The sequence below is a fragment of the Lemur catta genome, chromosome X (genome assembly GCF_020740605.2).
Source record: "Lemur catta isolate mLemCat1 chromosome X, mLemCat1.pri, whole genome shotgun sequence".
NCBI classification, from domain to species: domain Eukaryota; kingdom Metazoa; phylum Chordata; class Mammalia; order Primates; family Lemuridae; genus Lemur; species Lemur catta.
Window position 1 is genome coordinate 7,725,676 of NC_059155.1, and position 23,185 is coordinate 7,748,860.

At 38.5% G+C, this 23,185-nt stretch overlaps 3 protein-coding genes across 6 annotated transcripts in view; 1 reads left to right on the forward strand and 2 right to left on the reverse strand.

The window, feature by feature from the left end:
- Positions 1-265: 265 nt before the first annotated feature.
- On the reverse strand, positions 266-6,764 carry CMC4 (C-X9-C motif containing 4). Its single transcript, XM_045538947.1, has 2 exons — positions 5,806-6,764; positions 266-634 (listed from the first exon to the last, which is right to left on the reverse strand). Exons 1-2 carry the CDS (start codon positions 5,912-5,914, stop codon positions 486-488), a joined length of 258 nt encoding a protein of 85 aa, XP_045394903.1. The 5' UTR covers positions 5,915-6,764; the 3' UTR covers positions 266-485.
- MTCP1 (mature T cell proliferation 1) lies at positions 5,816-12,571 on the reverse strand. Of its 2 annotated transcripts, none has more exons than XM_045538945.1 (5): positions 12,487-12,571; positions 7,735-7,886; positions 7,457-7,627; positions 7,324-7,375; positions 5,816-5,873 (listed from the first exon to the last, which is right to left on the reverse strand). In XM_045538945.1, exons 2-4 carry the CDS (start codon positions 7,837-7,839, stop codon positions 7,328-7,330), a joined length of 324 nt encoding a protein of 107 aa, XP_045394901.1. In that variant the 5' UTR covers positions 7,840-7,886; positions 12,487-12,571; the 3' UTR covers positions 5,816-5,873; positions 7,324-7,327. The 2 variants fall into 2 exon arrangements, with proteins under 2 accessions (XP_045394901.1, XP_045394900.1); XM_045538944.1 differs by lacking the exon at positions 5,816-5,873 and adding an exon at positions 7,145-7,236.
- Positions 12,572-13,194: 623 nt separating this feature from the next.
- BRCC3 (BRCA1/BRCA2-containing complex subunit 3) overlaps positions 13,195-23,185 on the forward strand; it is a 74,805-nt gene continuing 64,814 nt past the window's right edge. For all 3 annotated transcript variants that reach the window (XM_045538941.1, XM_045538943.1, XM_045538942.1), the window contains exons 1-5: positions 13,195-13,419; positions 14,089-14,105; positions 14,812-14,866; positions 18,807-18,926; positions 21,805-21,892. In XM_045538941.1, coding sequence (XP_045394897.1) covers positions 13,297-13,419; positions 14,089-14,105; positions 14,812-14,866; positions 18,807-18,926; positions 21,805-21,892 — 403 coding nt within the window. In that variant the 5' untranslated portion in view covers positions 13,195-13,296. The remainder of the gene's footprint in view (positions 13,420-14,088; positions 14,106-14,811; positions 14,867-18,806; positions 18,927-21,804; positions 21,893-23,185) is intronic.

Consider the following 23,185-nt stretch of genomic DNA (forward strand, 5'->3'; position numbering starts at 1 on the left):
CTTACTGGCATCTGGAAAGACACTTTGTGCTGTATTATTGTAAGTACAATAGGTATTGAGTTAGGTTAAAGGAAACTTTTAATTTAGCATGTAATCTATTAAAGGTGACAAAATTGTGATGCTGGAGGGGTGAGTCCTTTCACCTAACATACCTCATGACTTAAGTTTTATGAATGGCGCTAGTGGTCTGAGTGCTAAAGAGAACCCATTAATACCTATATCTAATAGTCTTAAAATACATTTAGTATGAAACCAAAATTTTTCACTTAAGTTTATTTTAGAAGCTCAGTTTTATTACATTCTACATATTTGTCTTTTAATATATTTATATTTCTGCCTGTTCTGCATAGATGGTATATTCATTAACTTTTACAGTTGACTTTTTCATTTTTTATTGGCTGCTACCTGGCCTGAAGAAAGTTAGGAAGATAAATAAAATTCTCTTGGTGGAAACATAGAGCAGCATTTAACTTCTCAGCAGAACTTTACTTTGATGCAGACTTCAGTGTCAGGTTTTCTTCCTCTTCTTTTTCAAATCCCGAACAGACGAGAGATCTTCCCTTGGGATATTGAGCACAACACTTACGCAGTTCTTGGATGACAGCCTGACACTTCGATTCCATGTAGTTGTTGGCTGAAAAACAGACAGGCAGACCCTAGTCATGATCTCATAGGACTAAGGGAGGTTTAGGTCAGCAATTCCCACCCCTTTTCACTTTCAGTACCCATGGAACTGGAAGAAAGAGGACATACCCAAGTACACTGAATTCTACCTGATTTAGAGACCTGCCAACAGGGTCATTAGGAAGAAAACTATGATTTACAAGTAGTCGAAAGCTATTTTAATATATAATTTACTTTCTTTTAAGGTTAATAGCTTATGTGTGCCTTTCGCTAGGTCAGTAGTTTTTAACATTATTATTGATCAAAAATCCCTTGTAATTTGATGAATTAGAAAAATGCCCATACCCCACACATTACTTTGCATACGTTTAAGCTGGTTGCTGGACCTCCCATACCAAGTCTGTGCATCAGGAGTTGGCAAACTGCAGCCTGAGGGTCAAATTCAACCCTTTTATGGGAGCTAAGAATGGTTTTTAGATTTTTAAAAGGTTTAAGCATGCATGCATGCATGCGTGTGTGCACACTCACGCACACACATACAAGCACGCACACACACACACACACACACACACACACACACACAAAGACCTTTCGCCCCCAAAGCCTAAAATATTACCTGTTTAGCCCTTTCATAAAACATTTGCAGATCCCTACTATATACAAACCCTAAGTTAAGGAAGACTTGATCTAAAGGTTCTAGGTCAGCTGCAGTTGATCTGAGTCCCCCAGTACTAAAATGGGGTCCATGGTAGTTAGCCTAGAAAGACACTATAGCAAGGTGGCTATGAGTCCAGGTTTAGAGTTAGATCAATTGGGGGTTCAAATCTCCACCATACCCTTTACTAGTTTTGTGACCCTGGGCAAGTTTTATAACTTCTATGTCTATTTCCCCACCTGTAAAATGGGGTTCACAGTAGCATCTACCTCATGGACGAAAGGATTAGTATGTGTAAATTCCTTACAACAGTGCTTGTCATCTAGCTGTAGCACTTAATGCTAATTCTCTTATCCTCTCATACTGTACAAAGGGGGTGTAAACAGCTCTTTTTAACTTGATTCTTGTTCTCCCTTAGCCATGGATTGCTATTTAAAATAAGGTAAGAAGAGACTGGGGCCCCATTCTCACTCTTTTGAATCAGAATAATGCCCAGCCTAGAATCTTGTACCCTGCAAAGCTAAGTTTTGTATATGAAGGAGAAATTAAGACATTCTCAGATAAACAAAGACTGAGGGAATTCACCAAGACAAGACCAGCCCTCCAAGAAGTACTCAAAACACAGTTGCACACAGACCAGCACAAGAAACACTCACGAATGTAAAACTACTCAAAAGCTAAAGATCTAAGACCAGATACCACAATGGCTCAAGAGAGAAAACATAGCAATGAAGTTCTACCCAACCGGATGAACAGAAATCTGCTCCACCTATCAGTTCTCTCAATAAATGTGAATGGCTTGAACTCCCCACTCAAGAGACATAGACTGGCCCAATGGATAAAAAAATACAAGCCAAGTATGTGCTGTCTCCAGGAAACTCATCTAACCTGCAAGGATGCATTCAGACTGAAAATAAAGGGGTGGAAATCAATATTTCAAGCAAACAGACGCCAAAAGAAGGCTGGTGTGGTGGTTTTAATTTCAGATAACTTAGTTTTTAAGTCAACAAAAGTAATGAAAGACAAAGATGGTCACTATATAATGGTGAAGGGTACAGTTCAACAAGAAGACATAACTATATTTAATATGTATTCACCCAACTTAGGTGCACCCAGATTCATAAAGCAAACCCTACTTGATCTAAACTGAATGATAAACAGCAACACCATAATAGCCGGAGACTTCAACACCCTGCTGACAGCACAGGACAGATCTTCCAAACAGAAAATAAACAAATAATGGACTTAAACAGAATGCTAGAACAAATGGGCCTGACTGACATTTATAGGACAATCTATCCAAAATCCATTGAATATACATTCTTCTCATCAGCTCATGGGACATTCTCTAAGATTGACCATATCCTAGGACACAAAACATGTCTTAAAAAATTAAAAAAGTAGAAATTATACCATGCATCTTCTTTGATCACAGTGGAATAAATGTAGAAATCAACTCTAACAGAAATTCTCATTTCTACTCAAAGTTGTGGAAGCTAAAGAACATTCTCCTGAACGATTACTTTATAAATGAGGAAATCAAGATGGAAATCAAAAGATTCTTTGAACTAAATGACAAAGGAGACACAACTTATCGAAATCTGTCGGACACAGATAAAGCAGTCCTGAGAGGAAAGTTTATTTTCATAAATGCCTATATCCAGAAGACAGAAAACTTACAAATAGACAACCTAATGAATATACTCAAAGAGCTGGAGAAAGAACAGACCGACCCCAAACTCAGCAGAAGGAGTGAAATTAATAAGATCAAATCAGAACTAAATGAAATGGACAACAGGAAGACTATATGGGAGATTAATAAAATAAAAAGTTGGTTCTTTGAAAAGATAAACAAAACTGACACGCCTTCGGCTAGACTAAGATCAGAAAAGAAAAATCTCTAATAAACTCCATCAGGAACATGAAAGAAGTTACAACTGATGCCATGTAGATACAAGATATCATCTATGAATTCTACAAAAGCCTTTATGCACACAAACTGGAAAATGTGGAGGAAACAGACAAATTTTTAGAAACACACAGCCTCCCTAGGCTGAACCAGGAAGAAACAGAATTCCTCAACAGACCAATATCAAGAACTGAAATTGAAACAGCAATAAAAAAAAAACCTTCCCAAAAAGAAAAGCCCCCAACCAGATAGTTTCACACCCGAATTTTACCACACCTACAAAGAAGAACTGATTCCTATCCTACAAAAGTTATTCCACAATATTGAGAAGGACGAAATCCTCCAACACATTTTATGAGGCCAACATAACCCTGATAACCAAAACCAGGAAAGGATGCAACAAAAAATGAAAACTACAGACCAACATCCCTTATGAATATAGATGCAAAAATTCTCAATAAAATCCTAGCAAATCGAATCCAGTTGCTTATCAAGAAAATAATCCATCACAGAGATATAGGGATGGTTCAACATACGCAAATCTATAAATGTAATTCACCACATAAATAGAAGCAAAAACAAAGACCACATGATCCTCTCAATAGATGCAGAAAAAGCATTTGACAAAATTCAACACCCTTTTATGATAAGAATGCTTAACAAAATAGGCATAGACAGGGCCTACCTAAAAATGATACAAGCCGTATATGACAAACCCATAGCCAACATCACACTGAATGGGGAAAAACTGAAAGCATTCCCACTTCGAACTGAAACCAGACAAGGTTGCCCACTGTCCCCAGTGCTATTCAACATAGTGCCGGAAGTCCTTGTGAGAGCAATCAGGCAAGAGAGCAGAATCAAGGGTGTCCAAATGGGGACAGAAGAGATCAAACTCTTACTCTTTGCTGATGATAGTATATTATATCTAGAACACCCCAAGGATTCAATCAACAGACTCCTGGAATTTATAAATGAATTCAGTAGAGTCTCAGAATACAAAATCAATACACACAAATCAGAGGCATTCATATGTGCCAATAACAATTAAATGGAGAACCAAATCAAAGACTCAATACCCTTCACAATAGCAACAAAGAAAATAAAGTACCTAGGAATATATTTAACTAAGGAGGTAAAAGACCTCTACAGGGAGAACTATGAAACACTGAGGAAGGAAATGGCAGAGCATGTAAACAGGTGGAAAACCATACCATTCTCGTGGATCAGCAGAATCAACATTGTTAAAATGTCTATACTACCTAAAGTGATCTACAGATTCAATGCAATCCCTATTAAATTACTAACATCATTTTTCACAGATATAGAAAAAATAATTTTACACTTTGTATGGAACCAGAGAAGACCCCGTGTAGCAAAAGCAATTTTAGGCAATAAGAACAAAGTGGGAGGTATTAATTTACCAGACTTCAAACTATACTACAAGGCTGTGGTTATTAAATCAGCTTGGTATTGGCACAAGAACAGACACACAGACTAGTGGAACAGAACAGAAAATCCAGATATAAAACCATCCTCATATAGCTATCTAATCTTTGACATAGCTGACAAAAACATACTCTGGGGAAAAGAATCCTTGTTCAATAAATGGTGCTGGGAAAACTGGATAGCCACATGTAGAAGACTACAACAGGACCCGCACCTTTCACCTCTCACAAAAATCAAATCATGGTGGATAACAGACTTAAACCTTAGGTGTGAAACTATTAGAATTCTAGAAGAAAATGTGGGAAAGACTCATAGACATTGGTCTAGGCAAAGAATTTATGAAGAAGACCCCAAAGGCAATCACAGCAACAACAAAAATAAATAAATGGGACCTGATTAAATTAAAAAGCTTCTGCACAGCCAAAGAAACAGTCATGAGAGCGAACAACCTACAGAATGGGAAAAAAATTTTCGCATGCTACATATCCGATAAAGGGCTGATAACTAGAATCTATTTAGAATTCAGGAAAATCAGCAAGAAAAAAATCAAACAACCCTATCAAAAAGTGGGCAAAGGACATGAATAGAAACTTTTCAAAAAAAGACAGAAGAATGACCAAAAAACATATGAAAAAATGCTCTGCATCTCTAATCATCAGGGAAATGTGTTTAAGAGTTAGTTGCTGATTTTGGGAGCCTGAATTCCAATTGTATTTTCAAACCCTCTTCTGCCAGATTGCTTTTAAAAACAGAGTTGTCAGCTGCATTGAAGTATAACCAACCTATTTAAAAGTAGCCTTTTTGAAAAAGAACTTTGCTCAGCTCAGTAATTTTCAACTCTGGCTGTGCATTAGAATCACCTGGTTAGCTTTCTAGACTGATTCCTGGTCAGACCCTAGCCCTAGGAAGTCTGATTTAATTGTTCTAGGCAAGTTCTTAAAGCTCTCCAGGTGATTCTAATGTATAACCGGTATTGAAAACCCCTAGCTTTGATCACGTCACTTTATTTTCTGGATCTTTAATAATACAACAAGGAAAATCTTCAGGATAATTACAGAAATGTTACATTCTGAGAAAAGAATTAATACAGGTTGCTGATAAAAGAATAATTGATCTCTTATAGTTAGTTCACAGTGGAAAAATATTTAAAAAGCACTTAACATACTACCTTGTAAACATTTCTGTATTTCACAGGCTTGTTTCTGGCACGGATCCTTCTGCGGCATATCCAGAAAACTAAAACAAGAAAAATTATTTTTATTTTGCTTTTTTCCCATAAAGACTTAAAAACCCTTCTACATGGAATTTTCTTCTGAGACAAGTAGTATGCCCATACAATTGCTGGAAAATTACACTAAAAAATACTCTTCCCATTTATAGGATGCATCAACCATATTTTTATAATATCCATTTCATTAGGTTTGGAAGATATGAATAGCTTTACATGGAAAAAACTTTGAATTCAATCAACTCGTCTTGAATATTGTAAACCAATGTTAGACTAGAGGAGCCTACACCGCAGCCCGGCTCTGTCATTCACAGAAGAAACCCCTGGTAAATGATTAAACTCCTTGAGCCTTTTTCTTTATTACTCATGTATGAAATGGGAATCATACCTGCCTCAAAACATTGACAAAAGGATTAAATGTGATAAAGTATATAAAGTGCACACAATGGTGCCTGGGAGGCCGTAAGGACTCAATACATGGTAGCTATTATTCAAGACTTTTTAAAAAAGTAAAACCTTACTTTTAATGTATATAAACTGTTATGACTACTTTAACTCAAGAAATTATATACAAGTAGTAAATGCTTTCCTAGGAATCAGCAATATTTGATGCTATTACTTCCTGAAAAAGGTGCCAGTTAAGCACTAATTTTTTTTAAAGTTCTTATAGAAGCCAGCTTATTTAAAATATCTGTAACCAGAGAATGAATTTAGGTGCCCAAAATTTTGATCAACTTCTACTAATTTGAAGACAATTTCAGAAAGAAAAAAGGCCCAGGAGCCTCTGTAGCTAATTTCATCAATGCAAATCTCTTTTTTTTTTCAGAGCCTCCTAAGTTCTCAGTAGATCCAAATTAGGTCAGTACTGGGATGGGAAACACTGGAGCAAAACCTAGGATATTTACAGGATGGGAGAAGGAAAGGCAGGTGAATTGCTGCAGGGCAAATAAGCGACAAATAGATGTTGATGCTGCTAGGAGCTGCTCTCTTCTCTCTAAATCAGTACCAAGTCCTTGGTGATCAAGGCATCTGTTCTGTAGCAGGTGCTGACTTTTGTGGGATTCATCAGATCCCAGTTCCAGCCGATGATGTCCATTAAAGGTTCTATGGCAATTTCCAAAGGAGTCAATTTCAAGTTACGTATCCTGACTAAGTGCTTTTGTTGACTCACTTTCTGCCTGCTTTCTCCCTCTCTCTGCAGTTTCACTTGCAGTATTCTTCATGACCCTTCCTAAACTTCTGTGTTCTGGAGCAGTTTTTCACCCCACTCCCTCCCCCCAGGCCCAAGGGTGGGTGCACTGCAGTAGTGGATGAAGTGATTGCCATATACTGAACAGAACAAAGAAGCATATCTTCCTAGAATCCCAGCACCTGGAAAAAAAAAATCATTAAAATCACCACAAATGAATAGAGTGAAAACGAAGCAGGGAGGGATGGGGGAGAAACAGAAATACATACCAGGTTAATCATCAGGCAAAAGCTTAAGCAACAGCTCCTGTACTCCCCTGACCTGTCAGAAAAGGAAAAATTTATAGAGTACTCTGTTATAAGAGTCCCAATACAATGGAAAATGATTAAGCAGCATGTGTACCATTAAATGATGCTGTATCTGCCACAAGCGAGAGTTGTTATCCATGTAGCGCTCCTCCGGGTAGAGTTGCCACATGAGAGGTAGCTGGGAGGTAAGAAGGTGACTTGGCCTAGCTGCGTCACCTAGGGGAACCTGAATTTGCTGGACTCGTGCCCTTAGGAAACTCGTCTCCTAATGGAATGATCAAAAATAAAACCAAAGATTTCAGAATATTGAGACTGGATAGAAACAAGTTGCTTGAAAGCAAAATCAAAGAAATAAGCAAAGTGTAAAGTTACCTCTTCCACGACGGCCACCCACGTGCGCTGGTATTCGTCGCGGTAGATACCCTCTTGGTGAACCCAGAGGTGATCGGGTGGAGCCCCCACATCCTCTCCTGCCATTCTGGGCTTTGGGTTCCAATTCTAGCCCTGCTTTTCTCCACCTAAGCCTGCAGCACCCGCGCACAGGACACAGGCGTGACTTTTTGGGTTTGAATGAACTCATCAGTGAGCAAGGTGACCTGGTACTAGCAGCCACCAACCAGAACCAAACCTCGTACATGTCTACTTGCACAGCCTAAACAGAACCAAAGACATCTGAAGCTTTCTGCAAGACAACTGAAGTGATACTTAGAGCCTCAGGTTGCTAATTTTTGACTGCAAAGCACTCAAGAATTTGGCTAGGTGAGTTCTGTGGAAATATATAGCTAACACTATAGGACGCTGGACAGTGGTCTCACATTCTTTGTATTCACAAAGCAGTGTCTGACAAAGTGTAGGTAGCAATAGAATATGTACAAGAGTGTGCCTAAGGACACACTCATTTTCACAGGAAGGCAGTATAACAGATACGTGCATGCCATATTTCCTAGGTAAATGCCACTCTCAAGCATTTACCTTTAAAAGTTAAAATTCTGAAGGACAAATCATATGCATGGCTTTCTAAGTTGAAATTAAAAGTTTGTTTTAAGGGCATTTGTCAGTTTACTATGAAAGGTTATGCACAGCAGCTTCGCATTTCCAGAAGGGGATTTTCATGTTAGGAAAAGTATTTAAGGTAGCTTCATGGAATTTCTGAGCTGCAAGAAACTTTGGGAATCATGGTGATGTGAAAGCAAATGACAGTTATCTATCTAGGTCCTTGTTTCATTTTAATAATGCTGCAGGATGTTACAGAAGCCCATTTTTCCATAGAGGCATAGGTTTAAGTTTTGATTTCCCAAGACAGAAGACCAGAAAACCCCCTGTTCTCATTGAGAGGAGTAAAGGAAATGTACCTCCTGGAGTGTCTGGGTGGTAAAGCAAACTCTCCCCACAATGATCCTCTGCCCAGCCCCAGATTTCATTTCAGGACCTCACAATAACTTGACGTGCATTTTGCATGAATCAATCTTGCGGACCTCACTTATAGCATCACAGCACACTTGTACTGTATTTCTACCTTTGGCAGAGCACAGATACGGCTTTTGGAGAATCTGCCCCACAAAACAAAGACCTCCTATTCCCATTAGGTGGCCATTAGATGGAAAAGGAAATGAAGTGTGAGAGGTTGTTAGAGCCCTCACAGTGAGACTGTCAATAGCAAATCAGATGCTTCACACATTGTACCTTGAGTGGATCTGACTTTGAGCCTGCTGTAAGCTCCCATCTTAGTTTTCAGATGGATGTCCTCTCTCATTTCAAACTCGTCTAAGAGTTTCAAACTTGTCTCCTTAATCAACTCCCAGTTTCTGTCAATGGCAATGCCACCACTCCTGATCCTGCAAACTTAAAACTTATGGGTTATCTTGGATTTCTTCCTCTTCTTCAGTTGCTATATCCTATCTGTCATCAATTCCAGCAGGTACCACCACTACCAATGTATTTAAGACAAACTTTCCCTAAATACGAGGCTCATTTTCTAGCTCCATACTCTTGCTCTTGATTTCCACTTGCCTTAAATGCCTTCTAAGGCCTCTATGCTTATCTAAGTACTATTATAGCAGAGTCCAGGTGGCTACCTCTTCTATGAAAACCTTAAAATTTCTTGCCTTTTATGACTACTGTAGCATTTATATTTAAACTAAAGTGCATATTTGGCCTCTAATTATAAATCTCCTTGCATATTTTCTCTGCTTATTTCACAAGTTCTGTCTCCCCAAGGTATAGTATTGTATGCTGCTTAATAGCAGGAATGATACAGTTCTGGGCACTATGAGTCTCAAATACTAGTCAAATAATGTTTCTGTGAACAGGTGCATATACATGGTTGATACGTGAAACAAAGGAAGGCCACAATGGTGGTTATGATTTACCACGTGTACATGGGTAGAGACTGATTCTCTAGGCCTAGGTCTCTAGCTATATATTAAATTTTTTAAAGGCTTTTTTTTCACTTAGCAGATACAATTGTTCTGCCTCTTTCCCCACACCCAAGAGCTTTGGAAAAGAGAGATACAAACAAAAACCTAGTAAACACCAATGTCAAAATAAAAGATATTAAAGCCTGTATTTCAAGCACAAAAGACATAAGTGTGGCCAATAATATTTTTTTAAGTGGAAACCAAGTGTTAAGGCTTTCAGGACCATCTCAACTTCACAGATAGGTCTTAGCACCAACCAACATGTTGAAATATAAATTTGTTTTGAATGAAAAACAAAATTTTATTGGTTATACTGACATTAAAAGGAAATAATTCCAGTAGAATAGAGAGCAAACAGATTGTAGATGATGGTCTGAGTTACTATGAATCACTACAAAATATTCTCAGAAGCATCAGCATGATGAGCCTGGAACGACCCTTAGCACATTATCCTGGACTTGTGTGTGCTACCATTCCGAGAGCATGAAGGCCTAGAGAAAGGCAACTGCAGTGATCAAGGGACAGAGAAGCCACCATATGAACACAAACCAACAACATTCTCAGTAGAGAAAAGTAAAGGCTGAGTGAGAGAAATTCAGATCAAAGCCTATAAAATCACAGGTTGTATGAATGGAAAAATTTGATTCTTAGAACCCTTGCTCCCTACATTTTCCTTGGTCAAATAAGTTTGGGAATCTTGGAGTCATAAAGCACATTAGCATAGTAAAAGCTCTGGTAAGTTATGCAGGAAAAAAACTTTACGTTGTTTAGCATTTCCCAAATTTATTTGACTAGAAAACATTTTTTGACACACGACACTTGTTCACAAAATTCAGGACTCCTTGAACTAAGTTGGATATGTTAAAATCTCAAGATAAACTTAAGTACAAGGTGCAATACAATACATGGAATATAAACCTGTGCAACTCAATTTAAGGAATACTACCAGCTGCAAATACAAATGGTTTAAAAAAACGTTTAGATAACTTTATAACTTTATCATGCACTAAAAGAGATTGTCCCCATGGGGGTGACCTTGATGCCATGCCCAGAGACCACACTGGCCTAGATAGACAATGTTTTTGTAAGACACTTTGTAAATTAGGTTCTAAGTGGATGACAAATAACACAGAAGAGCTTCCTTAAGTAATAATTTAAGTAAAACCATTTTTTCTTTACAGAATAAATTCTTTTGTTTTTTTAAAACATGGTTTGTTTTAATTTGCAGGTGTTTGAACAGTTTTTAAACATTGATCAGTTGAATACATTTTATTTGAAGTCAATTAATAAACTCTTTCAGTCTCAATGGGTGATATTACCAAGAATACAGGCTGTGGAATCAACCTGGCCTGTGAATCCTGATTCTGCCGTTTACTAGCTTTGTGACTTTGGCCAAGTTAATCTCTCTCCACCTCAATTTCTGGAGGTGTAAAATGAGAATTAAAAAACATTAATCATAATAGCTTTTATGTAGCACTTCCTATATGTTTTACATCTGTCTACATATATTGACTCATGTAATCTTTGCAATCTTCATAGGGTGCTATGTGGCGGGCAGTATTATTATCCCCACTTTAAGGTGAGGAAAGTAAGCCACAGAGAAGTTAGGTAACTTGCCCAAGTTCACACAGCTAGGAAGTTGCAGAGCCTGATTCCAACGGGGGCAGTTTATATATACCAGGTATATAAGTGCTTAGTAGAATTATTTAGCACATAATAAACTTGCTATAAATGCTAGTTGTTTTTTTCTACTCCAATTAAATGTTTGGACCTGTAGAAGGCAGCCATGAGCATTAGAAAAGTTAATGAATGTCATTCTGGAATATGAGATTGACTAACACCAACATCAAACAACAGGCACTTTTTAAACTCAAACTATCCCATCACCAAATACAATAATGATAACACCAGCTGTTCCTGCCCCAGTAGGGCAGGGAAAACTAGCCACAAACAGTAACTGAAAATAGCATATGATATAAAATTGTAACGAGAAAATTTAGATGGGTCCAATGTAATTGCACACTTCAAACTTTTCCAACCTTCGTCATTATCAAATTAATCATGGAAAGATGTGCCTTGTGATCCTTAAGCATTAGGTAAAAACGGAAGTTTCTGGCATATATATTACAGATAGTTCCACTGGATGAAGACCCTATTTGTGGGGAGACTTGGGTTGGAACTGACTTGGGAGAAAAGAGCAAAGCATCAACACCTCTTTAGAGAATAACTTGAGAATGTTCCCTTTCCAGTACTGCCATACCTGCCTGGCTTCAAAACTACACAGAGAATAGAAAAATAAATCAAAGAAACAAACACGGACGGGCTGTGGAGGCGGCACAGCACGTATTTTTTTTTTTTTTTGGCTTAGAATCGCTTCTAAAATCCACGTGTAATTCCTAAACTTGTGAGTTGGAAGATCTGTACTTTTACCTTTGGCTCGTTTGACATACCTCAAAACAAAATTACTTTTACATATAATTAATCCATGTCTGACATTATCAAGGCAAGGAGATCTGCGGAAACTGGTATTCTGGATATCTAATGTGGTATGTACGAAGTTGAATAAAAACCGACGTCCCTCAATTCCCCTTCACTGTATCAAACAAATAGCTACCTAAAAGCCTTTGTAGAAAGTAGCAGCAGCCAAGCTTAAGAGTGATACTTTTTCAGATACAGTATAGCACTGTTCCTGCAAAAGGTTACTCACATGAATATAATGTTTCTTGGGCTAATTAATCCGCCTCGAGAACAGCTAGGCTAAAACTTCCAGGTCCCCCACCCCCGGCCTTTCAAGCCGGGATCGCGAAGTGAGCCCGGGGCGAACCGAGGGGCATCCCAAGCCGAGGTCACTGGAACTGAAGTTAAGAGGCGCGGGCCGGCGACCGGAAGTGGTCCAGGGAGAGTTGTACAAGATTCAGGGGCTGTGACTTGGAAATAAAACAAAATATAAACCTTAACTGTTTTAGGACCGACTTTCAAAAGAGCGTCCCTCTGACTCAAGAGACCGGCGTTGGCGGTGATGTCGCCTCAAAGGGCTGTCCCCTAAGCGTGTAGGCCGCGCACGGCTCTCCTCAGCGGGCGGGCAAAATGGGCGCCGGAGCTTGGGAGGTGCCTACCCAAGCGCCCGGGCGCGGCTCACAGACCACGTCCGCCTGCAGCCCGAGAGCGCCGCCTCCCTGCAGCCCCCGCGGCCCGGCCAGACACCCCCACAGCGGACGACCACGGCCCTTCGCCCCGACGGCCACGCCCGCCCCAAGCGGCGCGGGCGTTTCCCAGGTGCAGCTGGGCGGGCCCCGCCCCCGCGCGCCTGCCTCGCGCCGGCTGCCCCCACCCCGCCCCCACAGCCCCGCCCCCACGGCCCCGCCCGCTCCCAAAGCCCCGCCCCCGCGGAACCCGGGCGCGGAAGGCCAGGCCTGGGCGGGGCACAGAGCGCGGGGAGCCCGGGAGGCTGCGCCGGAGCACCCGGTTGGTCGGGCTAGAGTGGGCCCGAGGCGGACGGGAGCAGGGTCGGACCAAGATGGCGGTGCAGGTGGTGCAGGCGGTGCAGGCGGTTCATCTCGAGTCCGACGCTTTCCTAGTTTGTCTCAACCACGCTCTGAGCACAGAGAAGGAGGAGGTGATGGGGCTGTGTATAGGGGAGGTGAGTAGGTCAGTCAGCCTGTCTGGAACCTTGCTGAGCAGTCACAGCGTGTCCCCGGGATGAGTGCCAGCAGCGCCCTGGGCAGTGGAGGCCACGGGCATCCCTGACTTAGATCCTTGGACATCCTTAGGTGGCTCTGTTGCGGGGACTCCCATTTCTTCCGGCAGCTGAACACTTGTTTAGTCTCTCGCAAGCTGCCAGTGATCGGCAGATGCCCCAGGGAGCCGTGCATTTTTCTCCTGTAGCCTGCGGCTTTTCTTTAGATCTGGGGTTATCACCCCGTTGACCGAAACTGCAAGCCAGGCCAGAAAGACATTGGAGTATAATGAGGACATCGGCGTATTAGGAAGCAGCAGACTACGGTTAGAGCCCCTTGCGTCGCCTCCCTCTAGGAGAGCAGAGGTATCAACAAAGCATTTGCAGCATATCAAAAAACCAAAGAAAGGAGACGTGTTTCAAGGACGCAAAAGTTTCTGCTGCGTTAAGTGTTGCAGAGGGGCAAATGAGGATGAGGAAATAAGAGTTTACTTGTTTACAATCTAAAGTAATTCTCCATTCTTTCATGTCGGTATGCACGAACACATGAGCTAATTTTAATATAGTCTGCATCCATGTACATCAAACAAATATAATGTGATCAATAATGTTTTCTGCTCTTTCCCACTCTAGTTGAATGATGACACAAGGTAAGACTATATTCGTTTACTCATATCTAATGATCATTGTTAACTTAGAATTATGTATGCGCAAAATATAGTTGGGGGAACCAAGATCATGCATGAACCTGTGAAAGCTGTTATAAGTAGATTTCTGTCGACTAAAATAAAGGCAGCGCATTAAAAAAACTATCAATTTTTATTTTCCATTTCCTTGCTTGATATATTTTATATTCTCTCTGCCCTGAAATGTCAGTGGGATACTGGCAATTTTCTCTGTGACGGAGAAAGTACACATTCAGAGCCATTTCCCCCTGTTGATCCATGCTTCCATCTGAATTGTTAGTGACTTTCTGCCACCACCCTCTACTCCCACCATGGGCCCTATCTCAGAGTTCCCCAGTAGCTTGAATGCTTGAAGTGCTGAAACTTTTGGGTAATTTAAACTTCAAAGCATACCATAGTTTGCTTCTCAAACCCACCTTCTTAATACCCAGTATTCCAGGAATTTAACTTTTTGCTCGTGATAACTTTATACACTCAGCCATTTGTGCACATGTCCCAGCTTGCTTCCAACAGATCTATGAGTGTAGCTCTATCCTCGGTTCACTTTTCCTCCTCTTTTGTCTCTGCTGTGGTTTCATTGCAAAAACTGTTAATCCTCTTATTTTGCTTTAATTCCTTTTTATATTCCAAACCCCAGTTCCCTTTTTTTTTTCTAATTTATACCTAATAGGAGTGACTCCAAATTTGCATATGCTGGAACTGAAATGCGCACAGTTGCTGAAAAGGTATGTATGCTAGAATTTTGCATGATGGAAACTTGCCATTGGGGAAAGATTTCTGTACTCTGATGATCTCAGCTGGAGTATTATTTCAGTTTGTGTAAAATACAATAAAAATGAATGACTTCCTCCCCTCCCACCAAGCTATCAGGCAACAACTTCATATACAACTGCTATATGCAAACTTCTTCACTGTAACCACTTTGCCTCCTTTCTTTCCATATCAAGGAAAGAAGTCCTCTTCCTATTCTACTGTCTCTTCTGGGTCTTTTTCCTGTCACCTTGTTCTTTTATTTTAGGATACAAATATGCTTAAATTACTTTCATTTTCAGAAAGGAAAGAAAAACAAGTTCTCAAACCTGTATCTTCCTGCAGTCACTAGTCTTACATTCTTCCTTGAATAGCCAGACTTCTTAAAAGAATGGGCTACAATTGTTACTTCTTCACCTTCCCCAGTCAAATCCACTAAGGTCCGGTTTTCAATTCTACCTCTCCAGCCATCTCATTGCTACATCCAGTGGGTAATTTCTTGGTGTTTATCTTAAACTTTCTCCTTGAATCTCTGGACTCTTATGGGTTTTGTTTGCTTTGCTGTATTTCCTTTCTTCCTTCCCCCTTGCCCCGCTTTATGGGCATTTCCCGTCTGTCTATGCATTAAATGTTGCTCATTCTTCATTTACCCTGGGCATCAACTACTAAAATACATTCCAAATCTTAATGATATAATTTTATTTTTCAAGGATTCATGCTCTCATCTTGAATTTTATGTCAATTTGTATTGTCAAAATTGATATTAACTTTGTGAGTTTAGTGATCTTATCTTTTTAGTGTTGCCATTGTATATCTTTTTTTATTCTTTTATTTTTTAGACTTACTGTGTACTATTTAAAATATGTCTCTTATTAGCATATAGTTTTTTAAAAATACAGTCTGATAATCTTCTTAATTGTAGTATTTAGTCCAATACCATTTAATGTAATGATTGATATTTATGGGTTATAGCTGCCATCTTTTTGCTTTCTATTTGACCCACTTATTTATTTTATGTCACTTTTTCTCTCCCTTATTACCTTTTTTAAGGTTAATCAAATATGTTTTATTATTCCACTTTGACCCTCCACTAATTAGTTATAACATTATTTTACTTTCCTTTTAGTGGTTATCCTACATGTTATAATATGCATTCTTGATTTGTTACAGTCTAATACATTTTTTTTTTACCATTTTTCCAATAATACTAGAACTTTAGAACACTCATTTACACCTTCCAACCTTTTGGATTATTGTTGTCATGCATTTTAAATCTATGGATATTTTAAGCCCCACATGACATTGTTATTACTGTCTTGTACAGTTAATATTCATTTGTATTTACCCACATATTTACCCTTTATGGTGTTTGTCATTCCTTCCCTCATTTCTGGGATTTTCCTTCTTCCTAAAGAACTAGTTCCAGTATTTTTGTGCTGGTAATGAATTCTCTCCATTTCTGTACATCAGAAAATGTCTTTATTTTGCCTTTATTTTTGAAGGATATATTCTTTGAATATAGGATTCTCAGTTGGCAGATATCTTCTTTTAGCACTCTAAGATGTTGTCCTGTTTTCTTTGGGCTTTCATTGTTTCTATTGAAAAGTCAGCTATTTGTCTTGTTGCTCCTTGGAAAACCATGCATCTTTCTATCTATGCTTTTAATTCTATTTATTTCATACTCTGTCCCTGTCAGATACTCTACTGTTTGCTAGGGATAAAAACACAAAAAACATGGTCCCTGCACTTAAGGAGCTTACATTGTAGTTGGGGAGAAAATTATATAAATCAATAGAACACAAGATGATATACGTCCTAGCAGAAATAAGTATGTGTGCATTATAAAATAAGTTGTATGGGGGGAAGAATGGTTAATTCTTTATAGTATGATCAGAGAATTTAAAGAATATGAAAGTTCACTAGGTAAAAAAAAAAAAAAAGGCTGGGAAGCAAGGCACAGAGGCATGAAAAAAGACCACATGGTGTATAGGGAACTACAAGTAGTTGAATAATGCCAGAGCATAAAATCTTTTGAGATGTTATGCAGAGCTCATCATACTTGCTTTTCAGCAGTTTATCATTTGGGCAGCTTGTATTTATGAAAGTAAATGCAAATATAAGAATAATCAGCATTTGGTGTGCAAAGTCTGCCTTTTTTTGAAAACCAGTTCTACCATTTGGTTTAATTCTCCACAAGAGAAACTGAAGAGCTAAATTGGTTAGCTTTCTTGTGTCAAAAAATTAAAATTACAAGCAGAATATAAAGAATAAATAAAATCTTTGCTTGTCTATCCATTAGAAATATAGTATGAGCCACAAATGTCAGCCACATACATAATTTTACCTTTTCTAGTAACCTAAGGAAAAAGGTAAAAAGAAATAGGTGAAATTAATTTTAAGGGTATATTTTATTTAACCCAAACATCTGAAGGATTTTTATTTCAAGATATAGTCAATATTAAGACATTTTGAGATATTTTACATTCTTTTCTTTTTTTATTAAGTCTTTCAATTCCAATGTGTATTTCATACTTTCTGTACATCTGAAGTCAGACTTACCACATTTCCAGGGCTCAGTAGCCACATGTGCCTAATGGTTCCTGTGTTGCACAGTGTAGGTTTATAGCTTATTTCAAAAGCCTCCTCTCAGATTTCACCCATGTCCCTTCAACTTCTGACAATGCTAAGCCCATCCTTTCACCTGAAAGTCTCGTACCATTTCATTGTTCTAGTTTTGCCTCCTCTATCTTCCTCCCTGGCTACTCTTGTTCTACCTCATCCTAATGTGGGCACCCCCCTTGATTCAGGCTCAGACATCTGCTCCCTCTGTCCACACCTTTTTTGTCTACTCATAAACCTTTATTGCTTCCTCCATTGATTCTATTTGAGCATAAGGTGTAATCCCACCTACCTGCTAGAAATTGCCATATTGTACATCCTCTCATCCCAGATCAGCTCATCTGAAAATGAGCTCATCTTCATTTCTTCCTGGCCCTTTCTAAACTTAGATCTGCCTCCCATATTCCACCTACTTTCAACCTCGAAACTTCAGAGTCATCTTTGCCAACTTCCTGTCCTCTATCACCCATGGTCCATAAGCTACCAAATCATGTAGATTCTTCCTTCTTAGTGGATCTCAAATCTATTTCTTCCATCTGTGCCATCTACTTAGTCTATTAATAGTACTTCATCACCACTTCATGTACAGTTTATCTGAAATAATTTCTTTCCAGTTCATCCTGCAAATCATGGCTTGGCATTCGAAGCCTTGTACATTCCCACCCCAACTTTCTTAGCCTTATCATCTGCCATTTCACCTTAAGCTCTGTGTCTAAATCAGTTGCCCAGCTTATCTCCCAAACATTTCACTCACACTTTACTGCTTCTATAGCTTGTACATCCATTTGGCACCTGTAGAAAGTCTGTTCCTCTTTGCCCCCACGCACAGACAGTAACCAAAGAAAAGGCACTTGTATGCCTTTTCTATGAAGATTTTTTAAAATCTAAGTGAATCCTTTCCTCTGAGCTCCTACAGCATTGATTTACTACATTATTTTAGTGTAGTTTACTCATGTATAGTACTTGCTGCCCAACCATATCGTTAGCACTTTGAACACTTTGGTTTATATTCCTTTGTGTGACACGGTGTCTTGCACATAGTTGTAAATCAAATAATTAGTTGATCATTCAAAAAGTCTTTCCTTGATCTAAATATTAGCTTTTATATTTTTGTTTCTGAAATGTATATATTGAGGTTGGATATTTTTTATTTGAAACATTTCATTGTTTATGAGAAAAGAGTCATTTTTCTAAAATTGAATCTTTGATATTATAATAAAATGCAATTCTATAATTGAAGGGAGATGTGTTTTTGGAAAGAGACATAAGTAACCATTTCTGTGGATTTTCCTTTAGGTTGACACCGTCAGAATTGTTCATATTCATTCTGTCATCATTTTGCGACGTTCTGATAAGAGGAAGGACCGAGTTGAAATTTCTCCAGAGCAGCTGTCTGCAGCCTCAACAGAGGCAGAAATATCCTTATCAGTCAATAAGAAGCTTTTAGTGCTCTGGGGCCCCTGGGCCACACTGGTCTGTTTGCTGCAGTCATCTTGCTTTAGATGGTTTCACAAACTTTCTTCCTGGTGACTGTTCCCAGTTTTCATATTTACCCCTTAGATCCAATTGTTTGGTTAATCAGAATTTCTCTTTATTTTTTCTTTTAAGTGGCTTTTATTGGAAGAATTAGAAATTTCAGACATTCCTGTTCCTAAATGCCAAAAGATCCCAGGGTCAAATACCCAATTCTTCCAATAAAAGCCCTACCTATTCCTCACTCTTCTCTTCTTCCTCTTTGCCCCTCCTTCCAGTTTGCCTTGTATCATTTAATTTCTAGGACTTTTACTATCCTGGTCTTTATCCTTTGGAGAGATTCTCTTTTGAGACTTACTCTCAAAAAATGCAGTGTTGAGAACTAAATGCAATATTCCATATTTAAATACAACCAAAGAATGTTCAAACGGAGCATTTGCTCCCTATGATCTGGACTCCATACCTCAGCTGTGCAAGTTAAATTTGCATCACTGGTTTTAGTAATTTGTCATTCTTTTGGATTAATCTTTTAGTCAACTAAAAAGTAATTTGCTATACTATGCATGCATAGTATAAGCTTTAAAGAGTATAAAAAGATATATAAAATGAGTATTTCTCTTCAACCCTGTGCCTCCAGGGTCCTTTCCAGATAAAACCAGGGATATCAGTTTTCCATGTATCCTTACAGATGAATTCTGTGCATACAGAAATACATATGAATATTTTCTTTTCCAAAATTATTTAGTACATATGATAGCTTATGACATACAGTATTTTTTTTTTCATCTAACAGTGTGTCTTGAAAATTTCACCTGTCCTCCTGCAGATGTTAAAGTTGTTTGTAATCTTTTAGTCTTAGTGCTGCAGTGAATAACCCTGTACATACTGCATCTCATACTGTGTGTATATATCTGTAGGATCAATTCCTAGAGGTGAAATTGCTGGGGCAAAAGTTGTATGTACTTGTGGTTATAGATGTTTTACCAGTTCACCCTCTAGCAATGTACAGAAGTTCCTATTTCCCGACACCCTCAAAAACATGTGCTATCACAGTTTTTGATTGTTTCCAATCTGGTCAGCTAAAAATTATATCTTATTTCTTGCAATTTTAATTTTCATTTTTCTTATTATGAGTTAACTTGATCAGCTTTTCATTTTTATGAGTCATTTGTGTTTTCCTCTGAATTATGTCGTTACTTCCTTTGTTCCTTTTTCTATTGATTTGATAATCTTTTCCTTAATAACTTATAGGCATTCTATATATTAAGAAAATTAGCCTTTAGTGGTAAGGATAGTGAGTTTTCCCAGTTTATTCATGTGTGTGTGTGTGTTTCCCAATCGAGTTGTTGCTTTTACATTTTTATGAGTCTCTTACAGTGTATACCTTTTCCATCTTGTTTTTTAACTCTTCATTTTGAAATAATTATAGATTCATGGGAAGCTACAAAAATAGTACAGAAAGGTCTCTGTACCTTTCACCCAATTTCCCTTAAAGGTTACATCTTACATAATTAGAGTATAATATGAAAACCAGGAAATTGACACTGATGCAATATGTGTAGTTCTATGCTATTTTGTCACATAGGTAGATACATGTAACACTGCAGCAGTTAAGACACAGAACTGTTCCGTCATTATAAAGATCTGTGTTTTGCTACCTTTTTATAGTCACACCTCCCCTAAACGCAGGCAACCACTAATCTGTTCTCCATCTCTATAATTTTGCCATTTCAAGAATGCTATATTAATACAAGTGGAATCATACAGTATGTGACCTTTTGAGACTGTCTTTCTCCCCAACCCAAATCCCTTGCAACCACTAATCTTTTCTCCATCTTCTCATTAAGGGTTGTGTTGTCCTTCTTTGCTCTGGTAGGTAGTCTTTGATTGGATGTCAGATTTTGCACCTTTTCCCTTGACTGCTGGGTATTTCTGTTTTCCTAGACATGTCCATGAGCTGTGTTCTGGGATGCTGTGAAGTTACTTGGAAACAGTTTGATCCTTCCGAGTCTTGCTTTGAAGATGTGCTGTGTGAGACCAAGGCAGCTCTTAGTGTAGGATTGATTTTCCCACGCTGCTGAGGCAGGACCCTTCTGAGCACCCTGGCTGAGGCCTCCCGAAAGAATGATGAGGTTCTCTGTCCTGGCAGGTGGGGACAGCCGCCTAGTCCCTATTATGCTTGAGTGCTGGGCAGAGTTACCTTTCATTTTCTCAGGGGGTTGAGGGGTCTTTCCCTGGCCTCGGGTAGTTCCCTCACAGGTTGTACTCATCAGTGGTCTGCGAAACAGCTTGCATGGATTACTCACTTACTCTCCACTGCTCTGCAAAGCATTATTCCCCAGTCTGAAGCTGAAGAAATGGGCTAAGAGAAGTTAAGTAACTTCTCTTAGCATTTGAAAATTTAAAAGTATATTTTAAAAGTATTGTTTTTCAGACTTAATTATATAAAAGGGATTATTATGATTTAATGTAAATAATTTGCAGGAAAACTAATTAGCATTTTACAGGATAGCAGCAGTCTCAGAAGTGACAGCTTCTGAAGATTTAGATAAACTTCTTTTCAGATAGCACATTGGTGAGGATTTGAGTGATAAGCATTAGCTAAATTCTATTAAGAGAGTGTAACTATACATTAATGGAAACCATATGGATTCTATTTAAAAAAAACCCTTGGCTTTAAATGGGGAGTATGGGAAATTCTGAGCATCCACCTTATTTCATTGTCATTAAATTGTAATAAGTTGATTTTAAACTTCAGGATGCTTTATGACCCCTTATTAGCACCAGAAATTTTGTGTTAAAAATACCTTGACAGGCACACAGGTTGGCTGAACTAACAGGTCGCCCCATGAGAGTTGTGGGCTGGTATCATTCGCATCCTCATATAACTGTTTGGCCTTCGCATGTTGGTAAGTATTATGGGGTTAAGTGTTTATTGTTCTCAGAAATGAATATCATTTTACCATCTCCATTACATAGACCATGGTTATTTGAAACAAAAATTTGAGTACCCTTAAACAAATGTCATTATTTTGATTTATTTTGCCATGTTTTAAAAGTAATGATTTATGTCATAGTGATTATTTTTAATAATGAGATAAAATTTCAGCACCCCATTTTGATCTGTACTGAGGAAATCAGGATTGACTAAAGCCTGAGAATCAGCTGACATCAAAAAAAAAAAAAAAACAACTAACTAACTGAAAATTGCTGATTACTGAATACCACTACTGTCCAGTATACTCCATTCTGAAGACTGAAAGTTGTTAAGGGTGAAATTTACAAAATTGGTTTTTACAATCTCTGTTTACACATAATCCATCTTAGCCATTGGGACTCTACCTCCTCACCTCACTAATCAGTATAATGTAACTAAATTGTTTTCTTTCTGTCATTACCCATTTTGAGAATCATCATTTTTGGTCTCTACGTGCCTCTCTAGAAAGAAGTAGAATATCTTTATTTGGGGAGAGTGAATTAATATTGATGAGCAATTAACTACGTGCTAATGATTTATGAATGTTTTCTCATCTAATCCTCATGGTAACCTGTGAATTAGAGATTTCCTGCCCCACCATACAGAGGAGTAAACAGGCTCAGGTGGTGGGTTAAGTAAGTGGCAGAGCTGAGGTCAGAACCCAGGTATGACTCCCAAGTTTGTGCTCTTTCCACTGTGATGTGCTATTTCTAGTCATATGGGCTTGAGTTGATAACAAATTCTCTATTCATCTACACTGATATGAATGACAAAAAGTCATCGGCAGTCTCAGACTTTAATCAAAGACGAGTGGTAGAGTAGTAGTTCTCAGTCGTGGGGGTTGGGGTGTCTCTCAGAATCACCTGGGAAGTCTTTTATGAAATGTACCTGCCCCAAATTAATCTTTCCCAGATCCCAACTCAGACCTACTCGAACAACCTCTGAGACTGGGTCCTAGGCAGGATATTGTTGAACAGCCCCAGTTAAATACTGATTTAGAATAAGGGAGGTGATAGACTTACTTTCTCCCAGATTCATCAAATGTTAACATTTTGCAACATTTCCTATATCATTCTCTTTCTACATATATGTGCGTATATGTATGTGTCTGATCATAATTTTTTTCTGAAGTATTAGAGAATAAGTTGCAGACATGGTATACTTTACCCCTAAACACAAAGGGGTAAAGCATGAATTTCCTAAACACAAAGTAATTCTCTTATAT